The following is a 24,551-nucleotide window of genomic DNA, read 5'->3' on the forward strand; positions in this document are numbered from 1 at the left end:
TAAAGATAAAAAGAGAAAAAAAGTTATATCATTATGAGGTAGTGCCATAAGTTACTCAAGCAGATAGAGGAAGCAGGTGATATTTCCTCAAATCAGATCATAAAAACAACTTAAGTCAAAATGAAGTAGTGATGAAATTTTCGTCTTCCCATAAAGTTTGCCGGAGTCTCATTCAAGTAAAAACACCCGCAGGAGAATTTCTTGACTTACCTTGCTCGCAATTCATCTGTGATTACAGTAGAGGCAACAAGGAGAACTGGTCCTCAGAAACTAATTTTTACCAACAAGTAAGACCTAATTGATGAAACTGAGGCATCTAAGATCCTGGGTGAGAAATGACCCTGTCATCTTAGGGTTAATTATCTAAAGAGGTGAATACTAGAAATAATGAGTCATATGTTCTACTTTTATAGAGACAGATTTCAAAAAATTCAGGGGTATGGAGGGAAAGAAATGAGTTCTTCTGTATATAAAAGGAATGAGAGCTCTCTAAAAAGAATTCTGAAAAAACTGTAGATGATTCTAAGGAGTTTGACAATGTGCTGTACTCTGTGACTATAGAGCTTTAAAGGACACACAGAAAAAATGAAAAGGCGTAAAACCCATAATAAATTCAGACGTTATGATTATATGAATAGGTAGTGTCAGGTTTAAGAGCAGAATGAATTACAAATTGAGAAGAATATTAAAACTAACAAAACAGTCTTTTTATAAAAAGTAGTATTTGAATAAAGAAAACTCATTAGACCATTGCTTGGGGGTTGGAGAGTGGGGGCAGACAGAATAAACTTAACAAACCTAAACAACATAGAAAATAGAGATACTACTGTACTTCTGTAAGTGTTCTCTGAGAAATGTGAGCTAGATGGTAATATAATTACTTACTTACTCACTCATCCAGTAGCTTGAAAGTTACATTCAATCCTAACATTGTACTAAAAGAAGACATTGACAATCTCGAGTTCAGTCAGATGACTTCACATATCATCTAAGATGGTATTACAGGGAATCATAAAAAGGGCTAAGAGGAATAATGATTCAAGAAATTAGGACTATGTATCTTAGAGAATACCAGATTTAGAAAGGAATTTGACACGTGTCTGCCAGTATTTGAAAATATTGTAGGTAAAGAAGAATTTAAATCCTCTTTTCAACAGGGCTTTTGAAAAAACAACACAAGAGAACTTGGCCCATTAAAGGGATGGGACTAATAGGTAAATTTTAACTCAAGTTTAGGACAAACTGGAGAATTAAAGTTGAATGTGTTGCCTCAAAGCAGAGGCTAGATTATCACTGTGTTTGGACATCGTTGGTATGGCGGGGGGGGGCTTCCTCAGTTAAAAACAAACAAAATAATTCGCTCCTTATCCATTCTGGTTAATTGGTCTTTTGCTAAATGAATTGCTTCTACCTCTTTCAGTAGAGCTAAATTTTTAATCTTCAATTCTCTAGATCCTTTTCTTTAAGTATGATTCTTTCTTAAAATTAAGTTACATGGTAACAAAAAGTATTTAGGAAGAACCTAAAATGTGATGTTTTGAAGTATAGTTCTAATCGAAAGAGTGATCAGATTACACTACTGAATTTCACTCTGGGTATGACCATTTTATGAAGACTCTTTCTTAAAACCCATTAAAATGCTAAACTTATATGTTTTATTTGCACACATTGATATATATTTACATTCACACGTGTTGTATCTCCCAACTAACAATTTTTATTTATTATTATAGATCATACCTCACTCCTGTTAGGGATGAAGAGTCTGAATCCCAAAGAAAAGCAAGATCTAGACAAGCAAGACAGTCTAGAAGATCAACACAGGTATGTTTAATGTATATAATATATAAAACTTACTTACATATATACTTAATATATAAAAATAATTTGCCTTTCTCTTTTTCATTTTGCTCTGAAAGTATTGATGGCAATATGCAGTGTGAGTAAACCTTAAAAGATAAAAGTTCCTCCCATAGCCTTTTATGTACAGTTACAGTGTTACTGTTACATTTCATCTAATTAGCTATATGCTTTCATATCTCTTTGAGTATTTATTTTTTTAATCCTCCATTTCTAATATGGTGTCTGGCACAGAGTAAGGATTTGGTAAGTATTACAATGAGTTAATCATATATGATGTCTAATAATTACAGGGGTTTTATGAATATTTGGAGGGTGGGAGCAGGGAATAAGCCTCTTATATTAGGAATATCAAACAGCTAATGTGCGAGTATGAGAAAAATGTCACTCAAGCTAGTTGTTGTCATCTTACCTCTTCGTTGTCTTACCTCCTTCTCGCCATTCTAATTATGATATATATGATATATCCCTTTGTGTCTTTTCTTTCTTACACTTGAGGCACTCTACAGTCCAGATTCAACTGTTTTATCCTTACCATTACTTAGCTTTCAAGCTTAACTATTTGCTAGGTCTTAACACACTTTTTCCATCTTTGTGCCGTTTACTTGAAATCTAACCTGTGCTTTAACCTTGTAAAATTATTAAACCTTAACGGTTCTCACACGTGCACACACACACACATTTGTAAACATAAATACATATAATGCAGTATCTAAACAATGTGTATTTTGGCTCTTCCTCCCTTCTCTTCTCTGAACTTCTTGGGACCATTTATATTCATGTGTATTTCTGTCATTTCCCTTACTATTTTGTTAGTTTCTGAATAGAGTGTCAGTTTCTTACCCCCACTACCTTTAATTTGTATCTTTCCCACTACCTATCATTGTGCTTGCTCATGGTGATTTTTCATAGAATAAATGTAACCTGCTTTGTAAAAATTCTGTTTTCGTTTGCAAATCAATTCCAAACATGCATATTTGACTTTTAATACATTCATATTTAATAGATCTACTTCGAAAGTATTCCTTTGAAATGAGCTTTAATGCATTTCACAAATATCTATTCTGTGTGTACAGGGAGTGACATTGACTGATCTTCAGGAAGCTGAAAAAACAATAGGAAGAAGTCGTTCTACCCGAACTAGAGAACAAGAAAATGAGGAAAAAGAAAAAGAGGAAAAAGAAAAACAGGATAAAGAGAAGCAAGAAGAAAAGAAGGAGTCAGAAACATCTAGAGAAGATGACTATAAACAGAAGTATTCAAGAACATATGATGAGGTAATAGTATATCAACAACACAGCTGGGTAAAGTGACATGGATAGTTTTTATGATTCTAAATATATAAGAGATTTATATACCAATAAACCATATACTTAATACTCAAAACATAGCTGGAAATTTAAATTACTTTGGCAGGATTAGAATACTACTTTTCCTTTGAAATGAATTTTTAAATGTTTTATGTTTTAATTATGTTTAATATTTCAGATGGGTTTTAATTTTAATGTTTCACAGACTTATCAGCGTTACAGACCGGTATCAACTTCAAGTTCAACTACTTCATCCTCTTCACTTTCTACTATGAGCAGTTCACTCTATGCTTCAAGTCAATTAAACAGGCCAAATAGTCTTGTAGGTATAACTTCTGCTTACTCCCGAGGATTAACAAAAGAAAATGAAAGAGGTAAGAATACCAAATTTTGAAAACACTTTGTTTCCTTCAAGCAATACTTTGATTGCTTTTTCCTAATTACTAGTTTAACAGAAAAAGAATGACATTCTAACCTGTGTTTCACTCAACCTAAAAAGAAAGAATATGATAGTTGAGAATAAGAAAGTAGAAAACAAAAATGGAAAATGATATGGTCTAGGGTTCGTACAAATTTCTTTATAAACTAATACTTCACAAAAATTTTCATGTTCACCTATAAAGAAAAGTCAGTGTGGGAAAACTGATCGGTGACTCTTTCTAGGAACAGTTTATTAGTACAGTACTTTTCAGGTGTTTTAAGCTATTTCTTGCCTGCTATGTAGATCATATCTTTTAAATTTTTTTTATAAATTTGTTTTAAACTGAAAATCACTTAACATGTAGTGTCCTTGCTAAAACAAAATTTTTATGCTTATTTATTGGAAAGTAGATTTCTTTCTCAGTTATAAATTTGTACATTGATGCTTACTTTAACATTTCCTATGATTTGATATAAACTTCATATTTAAATTCTAGTTAATTCCTACTTAAATCAGAGATGAGTACTAAGTAAAATTATTCCTATTTATAGGCATTTTCTATTTTAAAAGCTAAATTTCATAATATTAATTATAATAATATCAGTAATCATGTAGGATAAGCGTCGTTTTTTCCCAATTTCCAGCTGTAATTTCTTTTGTTGTTGATTGAGGTGTTTTAGTTATTTAAACTACTATGTGTGAGGCCTGCATAATATTTGTAAAAATTTTGAGCCAGCATTTAAAATTAATGTTATTCATTAATTTTAATGAAAACAGCAGATTTTGGGCTTTTCGTGAAAGTTGAATGATTTGGCAGCACTGGATCTGGATTTTCACATGTCATCAGTTGGCTAGAGCTAGGCAGTAGCAACCCCCCCCAAACCCCTGATAGCACCCTCCTGGCCCATTTTACCCATTTGTATTACCTGGACGACTGCTGTAGGCATTGGAGTTTGAGATCTTTCCTTTAAATTGATTTGAAATACAACTTAAAAACCCCATCTTAATACTATGATTTTGGGTGTCTTTTACTATGACTCTTTGCTAATGACACAGTAGTCTTTTTAAATTCATTTTTGTTCCATTTATGTCCACTTTTTTAGCATATTCAGAGGCCCTAATATTCTTCTAGTATGTAAGCCTGAAGCCATTTTAACTCTTCCGGGAAAGAAACAGAAATCTTAAGACTAACATTTTTATGTTGATTTGTTTTTAATAAACAACAGATACATTTTCCAGAAGAAAAAAGAGTTTGCTCTTAGGTACTATTTAATAAAAATGAAATGAATACTGTATTACTGCTGTGTGAATACTTGCAATAATAAAAGCAGAAACTGATAAATTTGTATGATTCCTACTAGCTGTTGCATCAAGAACTGTTGTTTTTTTCTTACAGACTATTTGCTTTGGTATAATAACTGTCTCCATATCAGACATTAGTAACTGGAGCCCCATTCTTCTCATAGGGCTCTATTATTTTCTATTCAGCAAATATCATTGTGTCTTTTGAGCAAAATTTTTTTTTTAGGCACTAGGAAAATGAAGATAATTAGTTCTTGTCGTGGTCCTCGAGAATATATCTAATGAGAAATAGAGCTACATATTTAAATTAAGTCAACAGGAGCACTGAGAGCAGCAAAAATTAATTCTGATTAGAGAAGTTTAGAAAGCTTCACAGAAGAGGTCAACTTAGAATTGCTTTTACATTTATCTTGTGAGATACTGTCAAGATACATTGCTATTATGTAGTTCATTGTAATCCTTAACAGAGGGAGAAAAGAGAGAAGAGGAAAAAGAAGGAGAAGATAAATCACAACCTAAATCAATCAGAGAACGACGACGACCAAGAGAGAAAAGAAGATCTACAGGAGTTTCATTTTGGACACAAGATGTGAGAACCTATTAAAATACTACTGCTTGATAGTATGCTTAATGTTTCTGAAAGTACATACTAATAATTTCTTACATGCCTCAGATTGTATATTCTTTAAATCATCACTATGTTTTCTGAGTCAAGTTGTTAAATAAGAATAGTTCTTTATAAGGATGAATAACAACTACTTAAAAGCAGGAGTTTTGTCCTAATTTGGGGATAAAAATAATACTGGCTGTAACTCAGAGTACTTATGTTGATTATTTTATAATGGGTAAACTGTTCCTTTATCTTAGAGATTCTTGAAGGAAGATGCTTTACATTTCATCCCATTTTTGCATACATTATAAGATCTGCATAACAGAATAATTTCCATTTCAAGGGATACCAGATAGAAGCAGTACTTATCAAACTAGAACAATCCTAAACAAATTAATTTTTTTCTGATTCCTGATTGAATGCATGATATTGCTATTCATATGCAAGGGAAAGAACAACTGCGGGGTAGCACTGTTAGTGTGAATTTTATACTGCCTCAGTACAATATATAACTACAGAAGAGCAACCGTAATTTGTTTTGTCTTTTTTTAAGCCTCTTGACTTAAAATTATTTTTTTAATAAACCTTTTATTGAAGTATGACATGTGCAGAAACATAATTCATAAATGTGTGGCTTAACGAATTAGCGCAATGGGAACATACCTGTGGAATCACTATTCAGAATGAGAAATAAAAATAGCAATGCAGATTCCCTCATATGCTCCCTCTCAATCCCTATCATCCTAATTTTCAAAGTCAACCAGTATCCTGATTTCTAACCATAGTTAACTATACCTGTTTTTTGAAGAGCATATGAATAGAACTACAGATTTTGTAACTCAGTATTACGTTTGAGATACATCCATGCTGTTGTACGTAGCAGTACATTTACTTTTATTACTATGAAAATTTGTTTTTAAAAAATCTCTAACTCTGTTCATTCTTCCATTAAAAGACCATAGGGTCATCTGTCTTCCTGTTGAAATGACCTTTATATCACTATATGTTCCTCTTTATCTCTCTCAAATAATATGTTTTATCTTAAAGTATGCTTTTATGGAATGCTTTCTTTTCATTAATCTTTGCATACTATATCTTTCCTATACTTTTATTTTCAACTTTCTTTGTTTTTATTGTAAACAGTATATGTATTTAGGTTGACCATTTTCTGAACATTTTTATCTAATTGCAGTATTTTGGTCTATTTTCATTTCATTTCATTACTAATATAATTACATATACTGCAAATAACATTATGTCATATGCAGTTTAAAACATAAGGAGCTAAAACATGTGAAGACAATAGCACAAAATATGGGAAAGTATTAAGTGAAGTTAAAGAGTTGTAATATCCTCACATTGTCCGTGATGTGGACAGAATATTCATATATATTAGACTTGAATCAAGGGTGCAGCTAGTTATTTTTTAAAAAAGTTTAAAAAGAGAGGGAGAATAAAATAATACATAAATGACAAAAAGGAGACATAAAGGAAGAACAGATGGGGAAAATAGAAAATAGTTCTCCATTTTTCTTTTAGCTTTTAATATAGAAAAGTTCAAGCTTATACTGAAATAACAGAATAGTATAATGACCCCACCCCAGGTATCCATTGTTTTAAGTACATCCTCACCACTTCCCCAACTCTTACATTATTTAGAAGAAAATCCTAGACATATTTTAGCTCTAAATGTTTCAGTGTGTAGTCTGAGAGATAAGTGCTCCCTCTCAAAAATTATTAAAATTATATTTTAAAAATATATAATAAAGATAACCACAATACATTATCACACAGTAAATTATTACATCATTATCATATTTATTGTTAAACAAATTAACGACACTTACTATCAAATATCCAGTCAATTTTAATTTCTAGTTGACTCATATATGCCAGAAGTGATTTGTGATTGCAGCTTTATAGTTTCCTGGTTTGGTTAAGAACCAAATAAGAACCATACATTATGATTAGTTGTTTCTTTAAAGTCTCTCCTAATCAGTGAGTTTCTCTCTCCATCTCGTTTTTTTTCTTATGATTTTTTTTTTCAAAAGATGACAGGTATGGGGATATTAATCCTTGGTGTTGTCAGCACCGCGCTCACCCATTGAGCTAATCAGCCATCCCTATATGGGATCTGAACCGATGGTCTTGCTGTTATCAGCACCACACTCTCCTGAGTGAGCCACGGGTGGCCCCTTATGATTATTTTTGAAGGAACTGAGTTAAATCCCTAAAGAGTAGTTTAACACGTCTCTGTTTTCTATATTTCTATAAATTGGTAGTTGGAGATAGAGGATTGATCAGATTCTGGCTCAAAATTCTTTTGGCAAGTTATTTTGTTCATCCATCAGGAAGTACATAATGTCTGGTTGATTTTTAATTGCGTGCCTAGTAACATTTTAATAGCATTAAAATAAAACCTCACAGTCTTAGCATCCTAACATCTAGTAACTCATTACTTAAAGTTGTCTTATCATCTTAGTAACTCATATGTTAGGAATTTTATAAGCAAAGCTGTGTTATTACTTAGTATTTATTTTTTTCTCCAATGTTATTCAGACTAGTTCTTCCTTCAGAAGTTCATTTTCTGGAGTTATGCACTTGACCAGCATTATAAGGATCCTCAGATTCATATTGGTAATACCCATGTTTTTTTTTTTTTTTTTTTTTTTTGTCTTTTTCATGACCGGCACTCAGCCAGTGAGTGCACCGGCCATTCCTATATAGGATCCGAACCCGCGGCGGGAGCGTCGCTGCGCTCCCAGCGCTGCACTCTCCCAAGTGCGCCACGGGCTCGGCCCAAATACCCATGTTTTTAATTTGAGCCAGCATTGAGTTCTGATCAGCCATCAAGGCACAGATCTCTATACCCCTTCATAGCACGTCAAACCTATAGCAGACAGCGTACAAAAAGAACCAGCTTGGTCAAAGAAAGAGTGATATGTGTAATTAGGAATTTCCTTCCTCTGTTGTACTATTAGCATTTTGGGGTTACTACTTGTATTAGTCCATTTCTATTGCTTATAACAAAATACTTGGAACTGGGTGATTTATAAGAAAATGAAATTTATTGCTTACAGTTTCTAAGGCTGAGAAGTCCAAAGTCCAGGGAACACATCTGGTGAGAGCCTTACTGGTGACAACAGTGACAGCAGAATATCACATTGTGAAAATGGTGGTCCAGAGAGAGAGACTAACCTTCATTCAATCTCCTTCATTCATTTTAATATAGAAAAGTTTAAAAAGTTAAAAGCCCTTCAAACCACACCCCTGATCACCATTATTATTCCATTCACTACAGAATGGTCCAACAATCTAATCATCTCTTCAGGGCCCCACCTTTCAATTACCATAGTCGGTTTTTCCACCCTCTGAACATTGTCACAGTGGGGCTCAAGTTTTGGGGGACACTCAATCCAAGGCATTCTACCCCAGGCCCTCCAAAACTCGTGTTCTTTTCACATTACAAATACATTCCTTTCATCCCCAGATTCTTAACTTGTTTCAACTCAGAAGTCCAAAGTTCAGAATCCCATCTGTGAAATCAATACAGTTTATCTACTGCCAAGATACAATGGTGGGACAAGCATAGGGTACATATTCCTGTTCAAAAAGAGAGAAATAGGCCAAAAGAAAGGTGTAATGGATCCAAAACAAGACTGAAACACAGCAGGACAGGCATCAAATCTCAAAGCTGGTGAATCATGTACCTTGACTCCATCCATGTTCAATGTCCTCTGCATGCTGGTGCAGGGGTTGGGTGTTGCTTTTTCTCCCACGGATTCGTCACCCCTTTTCCTCTGGGTGACAGAGCTGCCAAAGATTACTCAAAGCCCATCTCTCTGAGCAGTGAGAATCCCCCAAAGGGGGTTAATCTCCTGGAACCCTCAAGATAGAAGCATTCCTTCCATTTGGGAAATTAACCACAAATTGGGATTCTCTTCTGGCATTTATTCTCCAGACCAGGAAGTTACAGGAAGAGAACATAGGTGGGGTTTTTTCTAAGTGCAGTTTAACAAGTTTAACAACAGAAGCTGGTAACATTCAGTAAGAAAAGCAAGGTGACATTCTATAATGCAGTTTTCAAGAAGTTAAGTGATCCACTAACCAAAGCTTGATTTTAGCAAACATTCTCTTTTTACAACAATATCCCAGTATCTTTACATATCAATCAGTAACCTGTCTTTGAGCCAGCAACCTTGCTGTATTACAATTCCTTATCTTACAACAGAGGCTATAGCCTGGGGAAAATTTCCTGTCCTTTGCAAGGTCAATATTTGAAACTGCAAGGCTTTGGAAAACCAGGCCCTGTGAAGTACATTTGCTTTATGCATACTCCACAGTTGGGTCCCTATGTCCCCAGGCAGCTCTGCTTCTAGGGCTTTCCTAGTCTCAGGAGATGCTTTAGTTCTCACAGGCTGGCATCGCACACTGGTAGCTCTATAATTCTGGGGTCTCCATGGCAGTCCAACGCTCCCAGCTCCACTAGTCATGGTGCTGATGGGGTTTCTCTGCTGCAACTATTACCCCACATTTCCACTTGACATTGCCCTAGTGAAAACTCTATGCAGTGACTCCGCCCCTTATGACAGATCTCTTCCTGGGTCCCCAGGCTTTTCCATATATCCTTTGAAGTCAGGGTAGAGGCTCCCAAGCCTTCCCAACTCTGGCATTCTGTGAGCCTGCAAACAACACTTACGTGGGTGCTACCAAAGCTTCCAGCTTATATTTTACAAAGCTGTGGGTCCAGCCACACCTGGGGCCAATTTAGCCATGGCTGAAGCAGCCGAAACAGCTGGGGTAATGATGTCGGAAGCAACATCCCAAGGTGGCCCTGGGCAGCAAGCCCATGGAGGGCACCTTGGACCTGTTCCCCAAGACCATTTTGTCTCCCTAGCCCTCTGGGCCTGTAAAGGAAGACTCAGCCTCCAAAATCTCTGAAATGACTTAAAGGTCTTTTCTCCCTTCTCTTGATGATCCCTTTCTTCTGTACGCATCTCATTAGCAAAGGGCCTGTGGGCTATATACCCTTGCTTTTGGGGCCAGGCTGAAAGTTTTCCAATTTTTTGCCCTCTGACTTCTTTTGAATTATAAATTTTGGCTTTACCGCATGCCTTTTCTGCCCTCACTCAGCATAGACTGTTGCAAGTAGCCATGCAGCTTTTTTAATGCTTTGCTGCTTAGAAATTTCTTCCACCAAATACCCTAGTTCACATCTCTTAAGTTTTAACTTCCACAGTCCACAAAGTCCTAGGGCATGGATGCAATGCAGCCAAGTTCCTTGCCATTTCAAACTAGGTTTGTCTAGTTAAAAGCCTGTGGTATTTTTATAGTGAGCCTGAGCCAGATATGTTTGAATGCAAATTTCCCTTTTCTTTTCCCTTAACCTTTATAAAACTTGTTGAGATTTTCGAGGCATTTTAGTGGAATATTCCCATAGTCTGCGATTCTAGGCTTCTAGCCTACTGAGACCTTGACTTTCTACTTAGTGTGCGCTAAACTCCCAAGAAATTTCTAGATGAAGGAACCATCTAAACACAGTAGGACTATTGAAGAAATCTTGCCAAGTTTAGGAAATCTAGCTCTTCTTACCTTAAATAATGAATTTCTGTTTTTAATGCCTTGTTAGAGTTGAGTGGCTAAATAGTACTTATGTTGACTATTAAAGTATGTGCAGTGTTATAATATAAGTGGACTATCTACTCTTTCTCATGTTAAGCCTCCAGCTTCCTCATCCCCAGTGGGAACGTGTTTCCTAAACCACATGTTAGATGGGTGGTGTTTCTTCACCACATATGCTAACCTACTTAGATAGATTGTGCCATGCCAACAAAATAGGCTTCCTCTAAATAGGGTTTTTAAAAAATCCCACTTAAAAAAGTTTTTCTTTTATTTCATGGTATATTTTCAATAGTCATTTTAAATTGGAAAAGTCCTTAAAGTTCTTAAATATAAACTATTTGAAATCTACGTTTACTTTTTAAACTAAATTAAATTTATTTTAAATTAATTATTTAAAATAAACCTATTTTAGAGTGATGAAAATGAACAAGAACAACAATCAGATACAGAAGAGGGATCCAATAAGAAAGAAACTCAGGTAAGGAGCATTACTTTTTATACTGAAAAGTACTTGTATTCATATTCTTAAGGATTACTTTTTAATTGTGTTCAATTATATTTATTCATGCAAAACAGTTATTGCACACTGTACCTACATGTTGGAGATATGATGTTAGTGATTGCCTGGGGATCGGGGTTGGAAGAACTGGAAAGGGACACAAAGAATATTTTAGAGGTAATAGAAATGTTCTGGATCCTGATTGTAGTGGTGGTTCTATGGATATACACAGCTGTCAAAACTCATGAAATTGTACACTGTAAGTGCATGTAATTTAACCTTCAGAGTTGAAAAAGGGAATAATACCCTTGACCCAAGGAAAATATCTAAAGGATATTCAGAAGTAGTGGAAATCCAGAAGTTGTAGGCTTAGACATTATTTCTATAGGTGACAGAGTTGTGTTCTGAAGAATATAGGCCTCTTTAACTTTATTTATGTTTAGAAATTTAGAGTCTCCAAAGAAATGTTATAATCACTACTGATCTCTCAACAATCTTCTGAAAAAGGCAATTTTTCCCTTAGAGCTGATGAAGGAACTAAAGCAAGTTTGAATGACTTAAGGTTGCATAGCTAGCAAGTGGTGAAAGTTTCTTCCCCCTACCTTTTTTTGCTCCCCTCTATTCCTTAATGTTTGGTTGTACAGAAAGCAAAAATACTTTTAATAGTTCTATTTCATAGGGATAGAACTATACATGAGTTAGTTCTAAACTCGGCACGATCTAGCCTGAAATAGCGTTCTGCTCATGTTAATGTTAGTCATCTTCATTTTGACTTGGGGTTCTTTAATAGGGTTATTACATTTCCTTCTAGTCTTCAAGCAAAAGTTGGTTATCTGTGCTAGGTGACTGTGGACATTATTTTTAGGGTCACATTTGCCTGTTTTGACCCAAAAGATACTTTTATTTTATCTTTCTGTGGCCAGACAGATTGAGAATGAGTTAGTTCTGAGGGTAAATTGTTTGTAGGTCTAAAGCTTGTCATTTGAACTCTTTGCCTATTAATTGTCAGCACTCCCAGTTTACCTGTGTCCCTTCTTTATTATATTCCTTCAACTCATTCATCATCTTCCTTTCCCAGTGATATCCCATATTTCTCATCTTTCAAGGAAAAACAATGTACAGGTAAACAAGAGAGAGGAAATTAGTAAACTATCAACTGCTGATACTTCTCACTGCTTTATCAAACAGAACTTTCCCCACCAGGCTGGGGTGGGAGGGAGAAAATTTTCTGGCTTCCAGTATTGTAACTTTGAAGCATATCGATATATATTGTGTCTAAGTTTTACTATTAAAATTATACATGAGATTTATTAAGGTTAAGTAAAAAATTGTTTCTAGGAAGAACAGTTTTCTTAGTTCCAAACAGTTTAGTTTTTGTTCATTTTAAATAGAAGACTGTTTAGACCTTGCTTTGTGCTAGCATTGTTTCAGTTAGAGGTAACAGAAAACCCTGCTCAAACTGGATTAAACAAAGAAAATGTATTGCGCTCTGGTTGTATTACACAATCCTTTATGTCAGCTTCATCCACAGGCTGATTTACCTCATAGAGATGGAATTATACTTGGCTTAGGCCAGATAGGGCCCACCACTGAGCTCTTGCAGCCATTTTGCTACCAATCTAGGTGACATACTATCTCACCTAAACCTAATGACTGCTATACCATGAGGAAAAGGAAGAAAGGAAGTTAAATGCTAACCCACAGTGTCTTCCATGGTAGACTAGAAAAGTGCTTTGCCCATTGGATGTGCTACTCTTGTTCGAAAACTAGTAGCATCAGACCTTACTTCTCTATGAAAAGGTGTAAGCAGCAAAATTCTTACATGTGTTTTCTGAAAAAGCATATTCATTATGTCAGAAAACGTGTTTGATAACAAAACTTCTGTACAGTTTCTAGAATCCAAGTTAACTACATTAAAAAATGACTTTCTGGTATGTACTTTTTTGCTTAAAAGTAAATTTAAGAATCTAAAAAGTTCTTGAAAATTCTGAATTACATCTGAAACTCAAGCTATCTGCCGTCAGGGTATAAATTACAAGAAAATTAAGGTAAAATTTTATCACAGATAATTTGAATTATTTTATCATAACATCATTATTCTTATTTCCAAAATTGGGGCTTCTGTTGCTTTGGTTATTATGATTTACTTTCATTAAGCTATTGAATGGTAAAACTTTTTAGCATGCAAAGAATATTAGTAGTAAATCAAACATTTAAACCAAATATGACACCAAGGCAAGAAACCATAAAAAAAAAAGATTAACATATTTGATAATTTAAACATGTGAACTCAAATATGACAGAAAAGGCACATTTATTAAAGGAAACACATATTTGCTTAATTTAAAAGTAAATAATTATAGCCCTCTTTTATAACATTTAAAAGATAAATATTTGAGACAGTTAAGAAAAACAAATGGAGGGACAAGTACATGAAATTTATAAATTTTACAAAAGAAGAAATACAAATGGCCAATAAGCTTAAAAATGCATCCAGTCTCATTAATAACCAAAGACGTGACAATTCAAAAAGATGAAATTGACAAATTAATAATGCCCATATTTGACATGATTAGTATTGAAATAGGCATTCTGATATAAAAATTCTGATATAAAGTTTTGATACTATAATAAGTTACACCTTTTTGGAGATAAGTTTAACAATACAAATCAGAAGCCTTAAATAAAAGTCCACATCTTTTAACTTAGCACTTCCACTTGTAGAAATTTATTCCCATGGATATAAATGAAGTGTGTAAAGGTGTTCATAGCAGCATTACTTGTAAAGCAAAAAAATTGAAAACACCCTAAATGTCTGTTGGTAAGACATAGATTAAATAAAATGTATATATAGAGATCATTATTTTGTGTGTTCATATAGATGAATTGTATACAAAAAAGTTTAACAGTGGCTATGTAGGGGATGGGAGGGATAGAGAATTACAAAAGAACTTTGTATACTTTATACTCTTATATGAGCTTAAAATGCTGTAATTGGAAAAATTAAAAGGATATTTTTACTTTGGAAAAAGAATTTTAAAATACAGGGAGCCAAGGACATTATGCTAAGTGAAATAAGCCGGTCACAAAGACAAATACTGTATGACTCTTACTTATTTGGTTATCTACAGTAGTCAAACTCATAGAAAGTGGAATTGTGGTTGGCAGGGTTGGTAGAAGGGGGAAAGAAAGGGAAGATATTGTTTAGTGAATGTAGAGTTTCAGTTTTGCAAGGTAAAAAAGTTCTAGAGATCTTTTGCGCAACGATGTGAATATAGTTAACAATACTGAACTGTACACTTAAAAATGATTTAGATAGTAAATTTATGTTATGTGATTTTTACCACAATTTATAAATTTTTAAAAAATAATCAATAATAATGCTATGATTTTTTTAAAGACACAGAATTTGAATGATTTCTGTGATTGCTTGGAGTTTTTATTTATTTTAAAGTGAACAAAAGTGGGAACTGTAAGGTGAGGTGGAGTATTTTTATTTAATACGTGTACATTTTAGTTCATGCCTGGATATTTTACTGAATTTGAATATCATCTTGGAAACTAAAATTTATTTTTTTAAATTAACTGTTGCAAAACTAAAAACTAAATCAATAAAATAAAACATTACATTTAAAAAATGCAGGGAGCAAGGTCAAAATTGCTTTTGCAAAGAAAATTTACACAGACTTTAGTAAAACATTTTTAGTCAAAAGTAGATTTTGAACAGTACTGAAGGAGCCCAATAATACTACAGTGCATTCAAAGGTAAATGTAATGGGAAATTAGAGATATCTGAATTCAAGAATTTAACAAACCATTTCTGAATAGTTACCTTACAAATAATTATAGATTCAGTAAGTATTTTAATAGAAAAAAAACTAAATTTGATCAACAAAAAAATTACTTTGACCCCAATAAAACTATTTTACCCTATTAATCATTTCACCATTTTTAAGAGTTACTGAAATTTCAATGTAGCATACCACTTGCTTGAGAAAACTAACTTGAAGTATTCATCTTAATTTTCTACTCTCTAATTACGAAACTTTGAAGGAATATGTATAGCTAGATTTCCAGGAAGTAAATTTTATGTGTATACTGTTCTACGTAAAATACTTTTGGTATTCATTTATTTGCCTCTTATTGCCTCAAAAACTGAAAATTGAGTAAAGTGGTTTCTTTGAGATGTCGCATAGTAAAGTTGACATTAATTAGTGTAAATTTTCTCCTGCTGAGTGGGTAAATAAAAGTAATGACTATGGTTCTTTGTCTCTATTTTTTTTTTTATTTTTAATTAAAAAATAATGTATGTTGGGTTTTGTAGGAAGTTACAAAAGGTGTCCATAAATTGTCAAAAGTAATTGTGTGGTATTGTACATGTAAAAATATGTCCAATGACTCTAGAACCTCTGTGTTCTAGAACCTCTTTCTAAGAACAACCACATTAAAGTTAAAGCATATATAGTTAATAGATAAGTGGTAGTTTAATAGTGTGAAAACATTATTGATATGTTAAATTTACTTGATCATTCACAATTTAATAGTTAATTGAAAGCATAAAAATTTAGTATGCCTTTGTTTTTTTCCTCCTTCCTTTCTAGACGGATTCCGTTTCTAGGTATGCTTTACTTTTTTTTACTAATCTTTTTCTTATTTTTATCTTTGATAAAAATAATGTTACTAGATATTTAATGGATTTTGTGAGCTTATAGAATCATTTGAGTAATAAAAATAATTCTGTAGAAATTTAGATGACCTAATCCCTGTCATTAGCTTTCTTTGTTAAAGGCTTTACTTTTAGTTCACTAGTCACAGTAAGTCACTGAGAAGATTTTTCCCAAGTCTCTACAACGTTGATAACTTTTCTTAAGTTTTCCAAAGTTTCCTAACTTATTTCAACATTGACTATCTCATTATTAACAACAGGAACTGATGAAACCCATCCTTGGCCAGAAATTTATAAGTACTTAGAATCTTCTCCCTTAGCCCTGCTTTAGATAAGAGAGAAAATAATGAAGACACTTAAAAAATGTCATCTAGCTCAAAATTGTTTATCTTTTTTCAGAGAATCTCCACTATGTCCTTGAATCTAATCACCATTCCATTTCTCTTGCCCATGGTTGTTAACCAAAGCCCTGTAAGACCAAGAATAAATGTTTATATACTGATGATTCTATTGAATTGAAATACAGAGCCAATAGCATTTATCAGAAAAGGTAACCTGAATTCAAAACCAGATAATGAGAGAATTCTCATTACAAGTAAGATACATTCTTCTTGTTCAGGACAAACATTATCTATCACTTTGGATGTACTGTATTTCATTAAATCTAAGATATTACTAATTTTAAAGCACCATTATATTATATACCCCTAAAAAAAGGAAAGGTGCTACCAATTAAACTATAATATACTGTCAATTTAAGCCATGTTCTGATTTCAGAGATGTTAAAATGTGAAAAAATGTATAATTTAAAATTGTTGAAATAATTTATGATGTGAAACCAGTTTTGACTTTTACGTATGGAAATTCTGAATCTCTTCCTGAAATAACAGAATTTAGTACTATTAAAAATAACTTCCCATTTATTATGTATCACAAAAAATTGATTAGATAACAGATGAGGGAAGTGGTTACCTACTTTTTGGAATATCAAGTTAATATATACTAATATGTATGTTGATGTAAGTTGTGAAAGCCTATAATAAAGATTTTTTATTTAAATTCATCTTTTGAAGATATGAAACCAGTTCCACATCAGCTAGTGATCGGTATGATTCCTTGCTGGGTCGCTCTGGATCATACAGTTACTTAGAAGAAAGAAAACCTTATAGTAGCAGACTAGAAAAAGACGACTCAACTGACTTTAAAAAGGTACTTGGGTTATTTAGTTATATTTAATTTAAAATAAATTAGTTATCTTTTGTGTTGAGGTATTTATATTTGAATATAATTTCAAAAAATTTATAATGAAATTAGCATTTCAAAATAACTTATTTTCATTTTTAGTTTTGGGCAAGTAATAGTAGTTTGTTTTTCATAGGGAAGAGAAAAGTATCCAGTTCTTTATTTCACATTTAAGTATCTCAGGCCATTACTGTGATTGAGCTGGAAGGGGACATTCAGTAGGTGGGGGGTGTATGTACTCATTTACACACTTTGTTTTTTTATCCATTTGTTAATAGGAAGCAGCCAAACAGAGAATGTGGCTTTTCCTAGGAATATAGTTTTTCCTAAATAACTGAAATTTTGGGGGTAGTTCAAGTGCTATAAAGGATTAAGGAAGGAAGTAATTAAGAAGTAAGTAACAGAAACTCAACAGTCTAGGATTCTGACAGTCATGATTCATATTATGAGCTTGGAATAAACTTGACGAAGTTTGTTGGCAAAGGAGAAGGCTTGTGGTATTTATATACACATCCCAGATACCCGGCAGCTATTTGGATTATATACTTTCTTATAAGGCAAGTCAGCAAGAGAGAAAAGAGGAGGTGGGAAAGGGGGAGTCATTATACATTATGAATAAGATTCAGTCATTTATTCAGTAAAGAACTGAACACTGAACCTGTGCTAAGTACGGAGAGTCTCTTCCTGGGCAAGTGGACATGGAGGTATTGTCCTGCTCTGATGGACATCTTCCATGTAGTGGTAGAACAGGTATTATCATACAATCATAAGTAATGAACATATAATTTAAAAAATCGAGACAGTTGCCCTGAAGTAGAGAAACAATTTTATGAAAGTGTGTAACAAAAGAAAGTGATGGGACTGGTGGATGGATTTCCTAACAAAGTGAGGCTTCAACCAAGAACAGAAAGATGATTAGGAGTTAACTGACAAAAGTGGAAGAGAAAAGTGTTCCAGATGGAGTGAACTGCAAGCACACAGACTTTCTGGACAGGTACATGATGCACTGGAGTAATTAGATTTTCAGTATGGTAGTAGGACAGAGGGGAGGGTTGTATGAGGCTGTAGCTAGACCATGCAGGACCAGACCATGCAGTGTCTTACAGGCCATTTTAAAGATATCAGTATTCTAAGAACATGGGAAACCATTCAAAGTTTTTTAATTCATGGAGGTTGATGGAATAGCTGGCATATGAAAATTACAAGATTTTCATTTTGAAAAGTTGATTTTTGTTTCTTTGTATAAAACAGATTAGAGGGAGGTCCGGGTAAACTATTTTGTTATTAGAATAGCCTAGATAAGATATAATTGTAGCCAGAATTATAGTGCAAGTAAGGTGGGAGGGAGGCGGGTGGAGAGGAGTAGATTCAAATGTTAAGAAAGAGGAAAAAATCATCCGTAAAGGGAAAAGTCTTAGATTTTATCCTGGATTTGAAATATTTGAAGAAAAGTTTCCCTTGCCTTTTAACTTTATTATAAGTAATAGAAGTATAATGATAAATGTAAAGTGATATTCCATCTCATTTTTGGAAATTCAAGAAGGAATAATGGGCAGAAAAACTCACAGACTCCAAATAAAGATCACAGTAACTCCTCAGCTTCAGCCACAGATATTGTGCAGATATGTGGTCCCTCTTTATTAGATAACTGAATCTTCTTTAAGAGAACCTGAAAAGTCAGATTTTTCTGTAAAGTCTTAAGTCTAAAATGCTGGACCTAACTTGTAACAGTTTATATGGGACAAACACCTGTATAACCAAGAATCTCTATCTTGCAACCACAAAGCATTATAAAATATAATGTATCCTTTATATGGCTCATATGCTACATTAATCTTTTAATATTGCAAAGTAATCAATGAGGAATCTTAAAATATTGAGACCAGAAAAGTAATTTGTTCTTGTACTCTAACTTTTATAGCTTTATGAACAAATTCTAGCTGAAAATGAAAAGCTGAAGGCACAACTACATGATACAAATATGGAACTAACAGATCTTAAATTACAATTGGAAAAAGCCACTCAGGTTTGTACTTTTTTCTCTTTGTTACTCTCAAGGTAATGGCTATGATTTATTTTATATAAAAAATTGCATTGAAATTTTATCTAATATTCTAAACAGAAATTTGGATATTAATAATTGCATATTTATTAGTAAAAAGGAATCAAGCAAATGCAGTTTACTGATAACTTTAACTTTTTCTGGAGTAAATTAAAAACACAAAAGTATAGTCAAAAGTCAAGGTATTTTTAAACTTTTTAATAGCTAGGTTTTGGTACATGAAGGATTTAAACACTTATTTCCAGTATGCCAAATGTAGGAAGGCATTAAAAGCATCTGTGTAGGGGCCGGCCCCGTGGCTCACTCGGGAGAGTACGGCGCTGATAGCACCGAGGCCGCAGGTTCGGATCCTACATAGGGATGGCCGGTGCGCTCACTGGCTGAGCATGGTGTTGACCACACCATGCCGAGGGTTGTGATCCCCTTAACGGTCAAAAAAAAAAAAAGCATCTGTATAGAATCATCTTATAGCCGTAAAAATTTCTTTATTATTTTTGTTTATTTTGAACATATCCTGTTCAAATAAAACTGATTTAACATAGCAATGCTGGAAGAAAATAATTTTACTTATAACTTTTTTTATAACTTCCTTTTATGCAACAGACTAGAAAAGACAATTTTAGATGAGAAAATTGGGATAGCTAAGCAAAACTCACAACCTTGTACCTATGATCTAGGATATATATGATCTAGAGAAATTGTTTCCCAACCTTTTTCCATGGAGCACTGTTTCTGGAAGATATGTAAATAGGCACATCTCCTCTCCTCTTCCTTACCTACCTTCTTTCAAAAAAAAAAAAGGCTTTGTGATCAAAGAAACTTGGGAAATGCTGTACATTTTCTGGAGATTTTACAGGGTCTATTTAATTTTTAAGAACAAACTTGTTACATTTTAATATGGGACTTTTTAGCATAAATACATTTCTGTAGCACAACTCTTGGAATCCTGCTTGAAAGCACTGATCTAAAATGGCATATCCAGTTCTATAAATGGGACTGCAAACTTCTTTTGGTCAGTCTTTTACACTCATCTTTTTCTTAATTTTTTAAGAATTCTCTGTGTTTAACTTATACTTATTGCCAAATCCTTTTTATTGTTGTTCTTAACCACTACTGTGTTGTAAAGTAATTGTGTGTGCACAATGGATGCTATGCTAAAATTCCAGAGGTCAAGTTAACCTTAAGAGATTTTGAAGGCTCTTCAGATTCCTTCAGTTAATGGTGGTTTATTGTAAAGATAAACAGAGAAGTAAGGCAGAACTAGAACACGTTTCGTAGTGAGGTGTCATAAAAATTTGAAACATTATACAAGTTAAAACTACTGACTTAGGCTTCATGGTAAACTGGAACGCCATCATTTTTCTGGTTACATTAGTAGCTTAGTGAGCCTCCATATGTAAAAATATTATAATGAGTTTCCTGAATATGTCTTCAGCTCTAGAGATTTGATCATAGTGTTATCTAAGTACAGGTGTCCATTACTCCCCAAAGATGTCCACTGCTGTCATTGTGGTGACTCAGCTATTCTTTGTCGCTGTGTTTCTCTGCTTTTGTGGCTCCTTTATTGTTACTTAATTCTTCCTATATGTCTCTCATTCAAACTCTGCAAGAAAGGGTAATTGATAGAATTAGCCGATTACTATCCAGTATGGAGCAACCTGTTGTCAGTGCTCATACTCCTGTTAGTGACCATTTCATAGGTTACTGGACAACCTGTATAGAAAGCTGCCTGTGGGTCAGGTACCAATTTAGGATCCTTCTACTTTGGCCAGAGAAACAAGTCACTGGATTAAAAAGTAAGACAACTTCTGCTGCAAAATATACTGAGTTAATAATAAGAAAGATAATTCATAAAAGTAAAACTGATGAGCATTAAAACTCTTTTTGTTCAACTTTAGAGCATTTATCCTGAGTATTAAAGTCTACTCTGAATTCTTCTATGTGATTTTTTTTAAGCATTTCTTCCCCAACTTTATGAATGTACATAACAATGGCAGTTTTGATAGTTGCATGAAATTTTTCCAAGGGAACTATCATCCTGTTAAGAAGTAATCTTGGGGCTAGCCAGTTAGCTCAGCTGGTTAGAGCACAGTGTTATAACACCAATGTCATGGGTTCAGATCCCCACACCTGCCAGCTGCCCAAAACAAATAAAAACATAATCTTAAAATTTAGTTTTATTTGATAGTAGTTAGCCAAAAGACTCTAGAATCCTTGAATCCTGTCCTGCCTTAGCCCACCCACCCTTCTTACTCTACAGTCTTCAAGAAAGGGAAACGGGCCAATTTACCAGAAACCAATTTGCTGAGTAACACTTTGCCAAATGACCAGTTCACCAGATTTACTAATTATGATTTTAACAGCTTTAACTAGAATTTGTAACAAAAAATATTAACTAAACTGACATTGATTTTTTTAATCTAGGAAATTATCAAATTATAAAATTGGCGAAATGTTTCTGTATGAAAAAAAATCACCAATAAAATGCTATTTTTCGTGTAAGATGTTGTAAATTTATAGATGATGGCATTGCTCCACTATTTCTGATTCTTTCAGGTTCTTTTGAATGTCATTTTAAAATTTTTCAGTCCTTTAAATGTTTTTATGATTCATTTATAGATCAGGTGGCTTATCAGCCTTTGTTTTATATTTCTAGCAATTAAAATAAATATTTACATTCAAAACCATCAAAAAGAAAACAGAATTAGCTGAAACAGTCTTATTCGTACTTGAAATTCTGAATTGGATTTCTAACAAGAAACAAGTGGAATACACCAACACTTATTTTTCCAGAGAATGGAAAGCATAAAGCCATTTAAAATAATGGAATAAAAGTAAGGTTATCTGGCCATGATTCTTTAAATTTTATATACCATAACCATAAAGAAGAAATTGTAAAAGAAGAATCAAAAAGTAACTTGGTTATAAGTCCTAAAGATACTAAAACAGGAATGCTGAAAAGATTGGTGTAAAGCTACTAGACCACGCCAGTTGTCGGGCTCTTTTACCTGCCCGTAATCCTGCAACAACTGGTCCAATTGTTGAGCTAGGGCTGGGTCTGGAGATCACAGACCCCTCATGCCTTTTTCACAAACTGGGTCACAAACCCTTCACATGCCAGGCTAGGTCTCCAGTCCCCTCACATGCCAGGCTGGGTCACCAGACCCCGTACACACAGGTCTATGAGCTAGGTAACTGGCAAACAGGTTCTTGGAAGCCATAGGTTGGAAAGCATGGCCACACGGCCCTTCGTCTGCCCAAGGCAGTAAACCCCAGCCAAGGTGGCGGCACCGCACAGGCACACTAACTTCACCCACACACAACCTGCCCACAAAGAATGCTGCACCACCCCCAACCTGCCCTGAGGTGAGGGGGCCTGACCAGATTGTTCTATTTTCCCAACAATTGGCAAAGAGAAAATTAAATAAAGAAGTATTTTTAAATTTATCACATTAAACAGTGAAATTGTGCTTAATTAATGTCAAAGTTTGTTTTTTAAGTATGTTTTGTGGTTAGTAACCACAAAACAGCATTCTGTTAAAGTTGTCAAAAACCACTTTTGGTACATTGGTTAGTCAGCTAATTGGCTTTTGAGGAATGAGCCACTTGATGGATTCATTTTCAGCATATTGACCAGGAATCTCAAGGGAGATATTTGTACAAGGGCCAATTTAAATAAGATCTAAGATGCTACGTGTGTTTAACTGGAACTATGCTCAATATCCAGATTTAGAGCTCTCTGGTATAGGGTACCACATGTGGCTTAAAACCCAAGCAGCCTTTTTAATCCCCCTACAGCCAGACTCAAATCTCAAGATTTTATCAACTTTAAACTGTTTGCATAGTATGGAAGCAGAAAAAATGAGAGGCCTGAGCTCACCAGGAAGAGAAAGCGATATAGCTAGAATTTCTTACAAGTCAAAGTAGCTATGAACCCTCTTACCAATTCTGGAGCACGGATGATTGGAAAAGAAAACTCTAGAGTGAGCAAGACTAAGATAGCTGTGGGAAAGAACAAAAAGGCCAGTTTTCTGGTCTTGCTGCATGAATACAGAGTCGCTCAATTTGGTAATAAACACATTTCAATCAAGGTGCTGGAATCAGACCGTTCAAATTAGCCACTCCTGGTGGTGCAGGAAAGAAGAGAACTTCAGCATCTGAGGGAAAACTATTATGTTTTTGTTTTTGTTCCACAGTACTTACCCACTCTCACATACAACTAAACTATAAAAATTCCTGGGGAAAGATGATATAAACCATAAAGCGAGAACTGTGGAGATCATTCTATTTCTAAATGTTTCTTTTACTCTATTATTTCAATACAAATGTCCCGTCCTGCGGGACAGGTAAGAACGTGGGCTCGAGGAGGACTACCTGTAGCTGGTGAAAAGAGGAAGAGACAGGAGACACACAGAATGGAGGCAAGACAAGATTCTGATCAAGCCTCAAAATTTTATTGTCAGGCGATTGCTTATATACATAGTAAAGAAGGGGCGGGCTGTCACAGAGTGTGGCAGCTTATGATAGGCAGAAAAGCACTGGGGTGATAGTGGCGTGGTATGAGAAGAGGAGGTGGGAGAGGTGTTGGCTTGGCGCGCGTGGGCTTTTCTGAGGAGGAAGAGAAAGGCTTACATAAAATGGCTGTTATTTGTTAAAATGGTGGCTATTGTTAAAAATGGCTCCTGACATCTCCTCCCTTTCTGTTCAAAGACAGAAGGGAAGACGAGCATTAACCGGGCGAGAGAGTAGGGGCCTGGCTCCCCCGTGGATTTTTGAATCCACCATCATTGGCTCTTGGTATCTTTTGGGGGGAGGGGTAGAGCCAAAATTGATTTTTGATAGATTAGATACCAACCCCTATGCAAGCCAGGCGTGCTCACAGGGAAACCCAGAGGAGGTCGGAGTTCTGTGACCTTCCCTTGTAATACTTTGTTTTACACTCACCCCGGTGCTCATA

At 34.3% G+C, this 24,551-nt stretch overlaps 1 protein-coding gene across 7 annotated transcripts in view; it reads left to right on the plus strand.

Moving 5' to 3' along the window:
* The window catches only part of PPP1R12A (protein phosphatase 1 regulatory subunit 12A), a 142,453-nt gene that overhangs the window by 101,921 nt on the left and 15,981 nt on the right, over positions 1-24,551 (plus strand). For all 7 annotated transcript variants that reach the window (XM_063074807.1, XM_063074809.1, XM_063074812.1 and 4 more), the window contains 8 exons: positions 1,734-1,824; positions 2,937-3,137; positions 3,376-3,544; positions 5,361-5,482; positions 11,538-11,603; positions 16,226-16,242; positions 17,364-17,499; positions 19,454-19,558. In XM_063074807.1, coding sequence (XP_062930877.1) covers positions 1,734-1,824; positions 2,937-3,137; positions 3,376-3,544; positions 5,361-5,482; positions 11,538-11,603; positions 16,226-16,242; positions 17,364-17,499; positions 19,454-19,558 — 907 coding nt within the window. The remainder of the gene's footprint in view (positions 1-1,733; positions 1,825-2,936; positions 3,138-3,375; positions 3,545-5,360; positions 5,483-11,537; positions 11,604-16,225; positions 16,243-17,363; positions 17,500-19,453; positions 19,559-24,551) is intronic.

The sequence above is a fragment of the Cynocephalus volans genome, chromosome 12 (assembly GCF_027409185.1).
Source record: "Cynocephalus volans isolate mCynVol1 chromosome 12, mCynVol1.pri, whole genome shotgun sequence".
NCBI classification, from domain to species: Eukaryota; Metazoa; Chordata; class Mammalia; order Dermoptera; family Cynocephalidae; genus Cynocephalus; species Cynocephalus volans.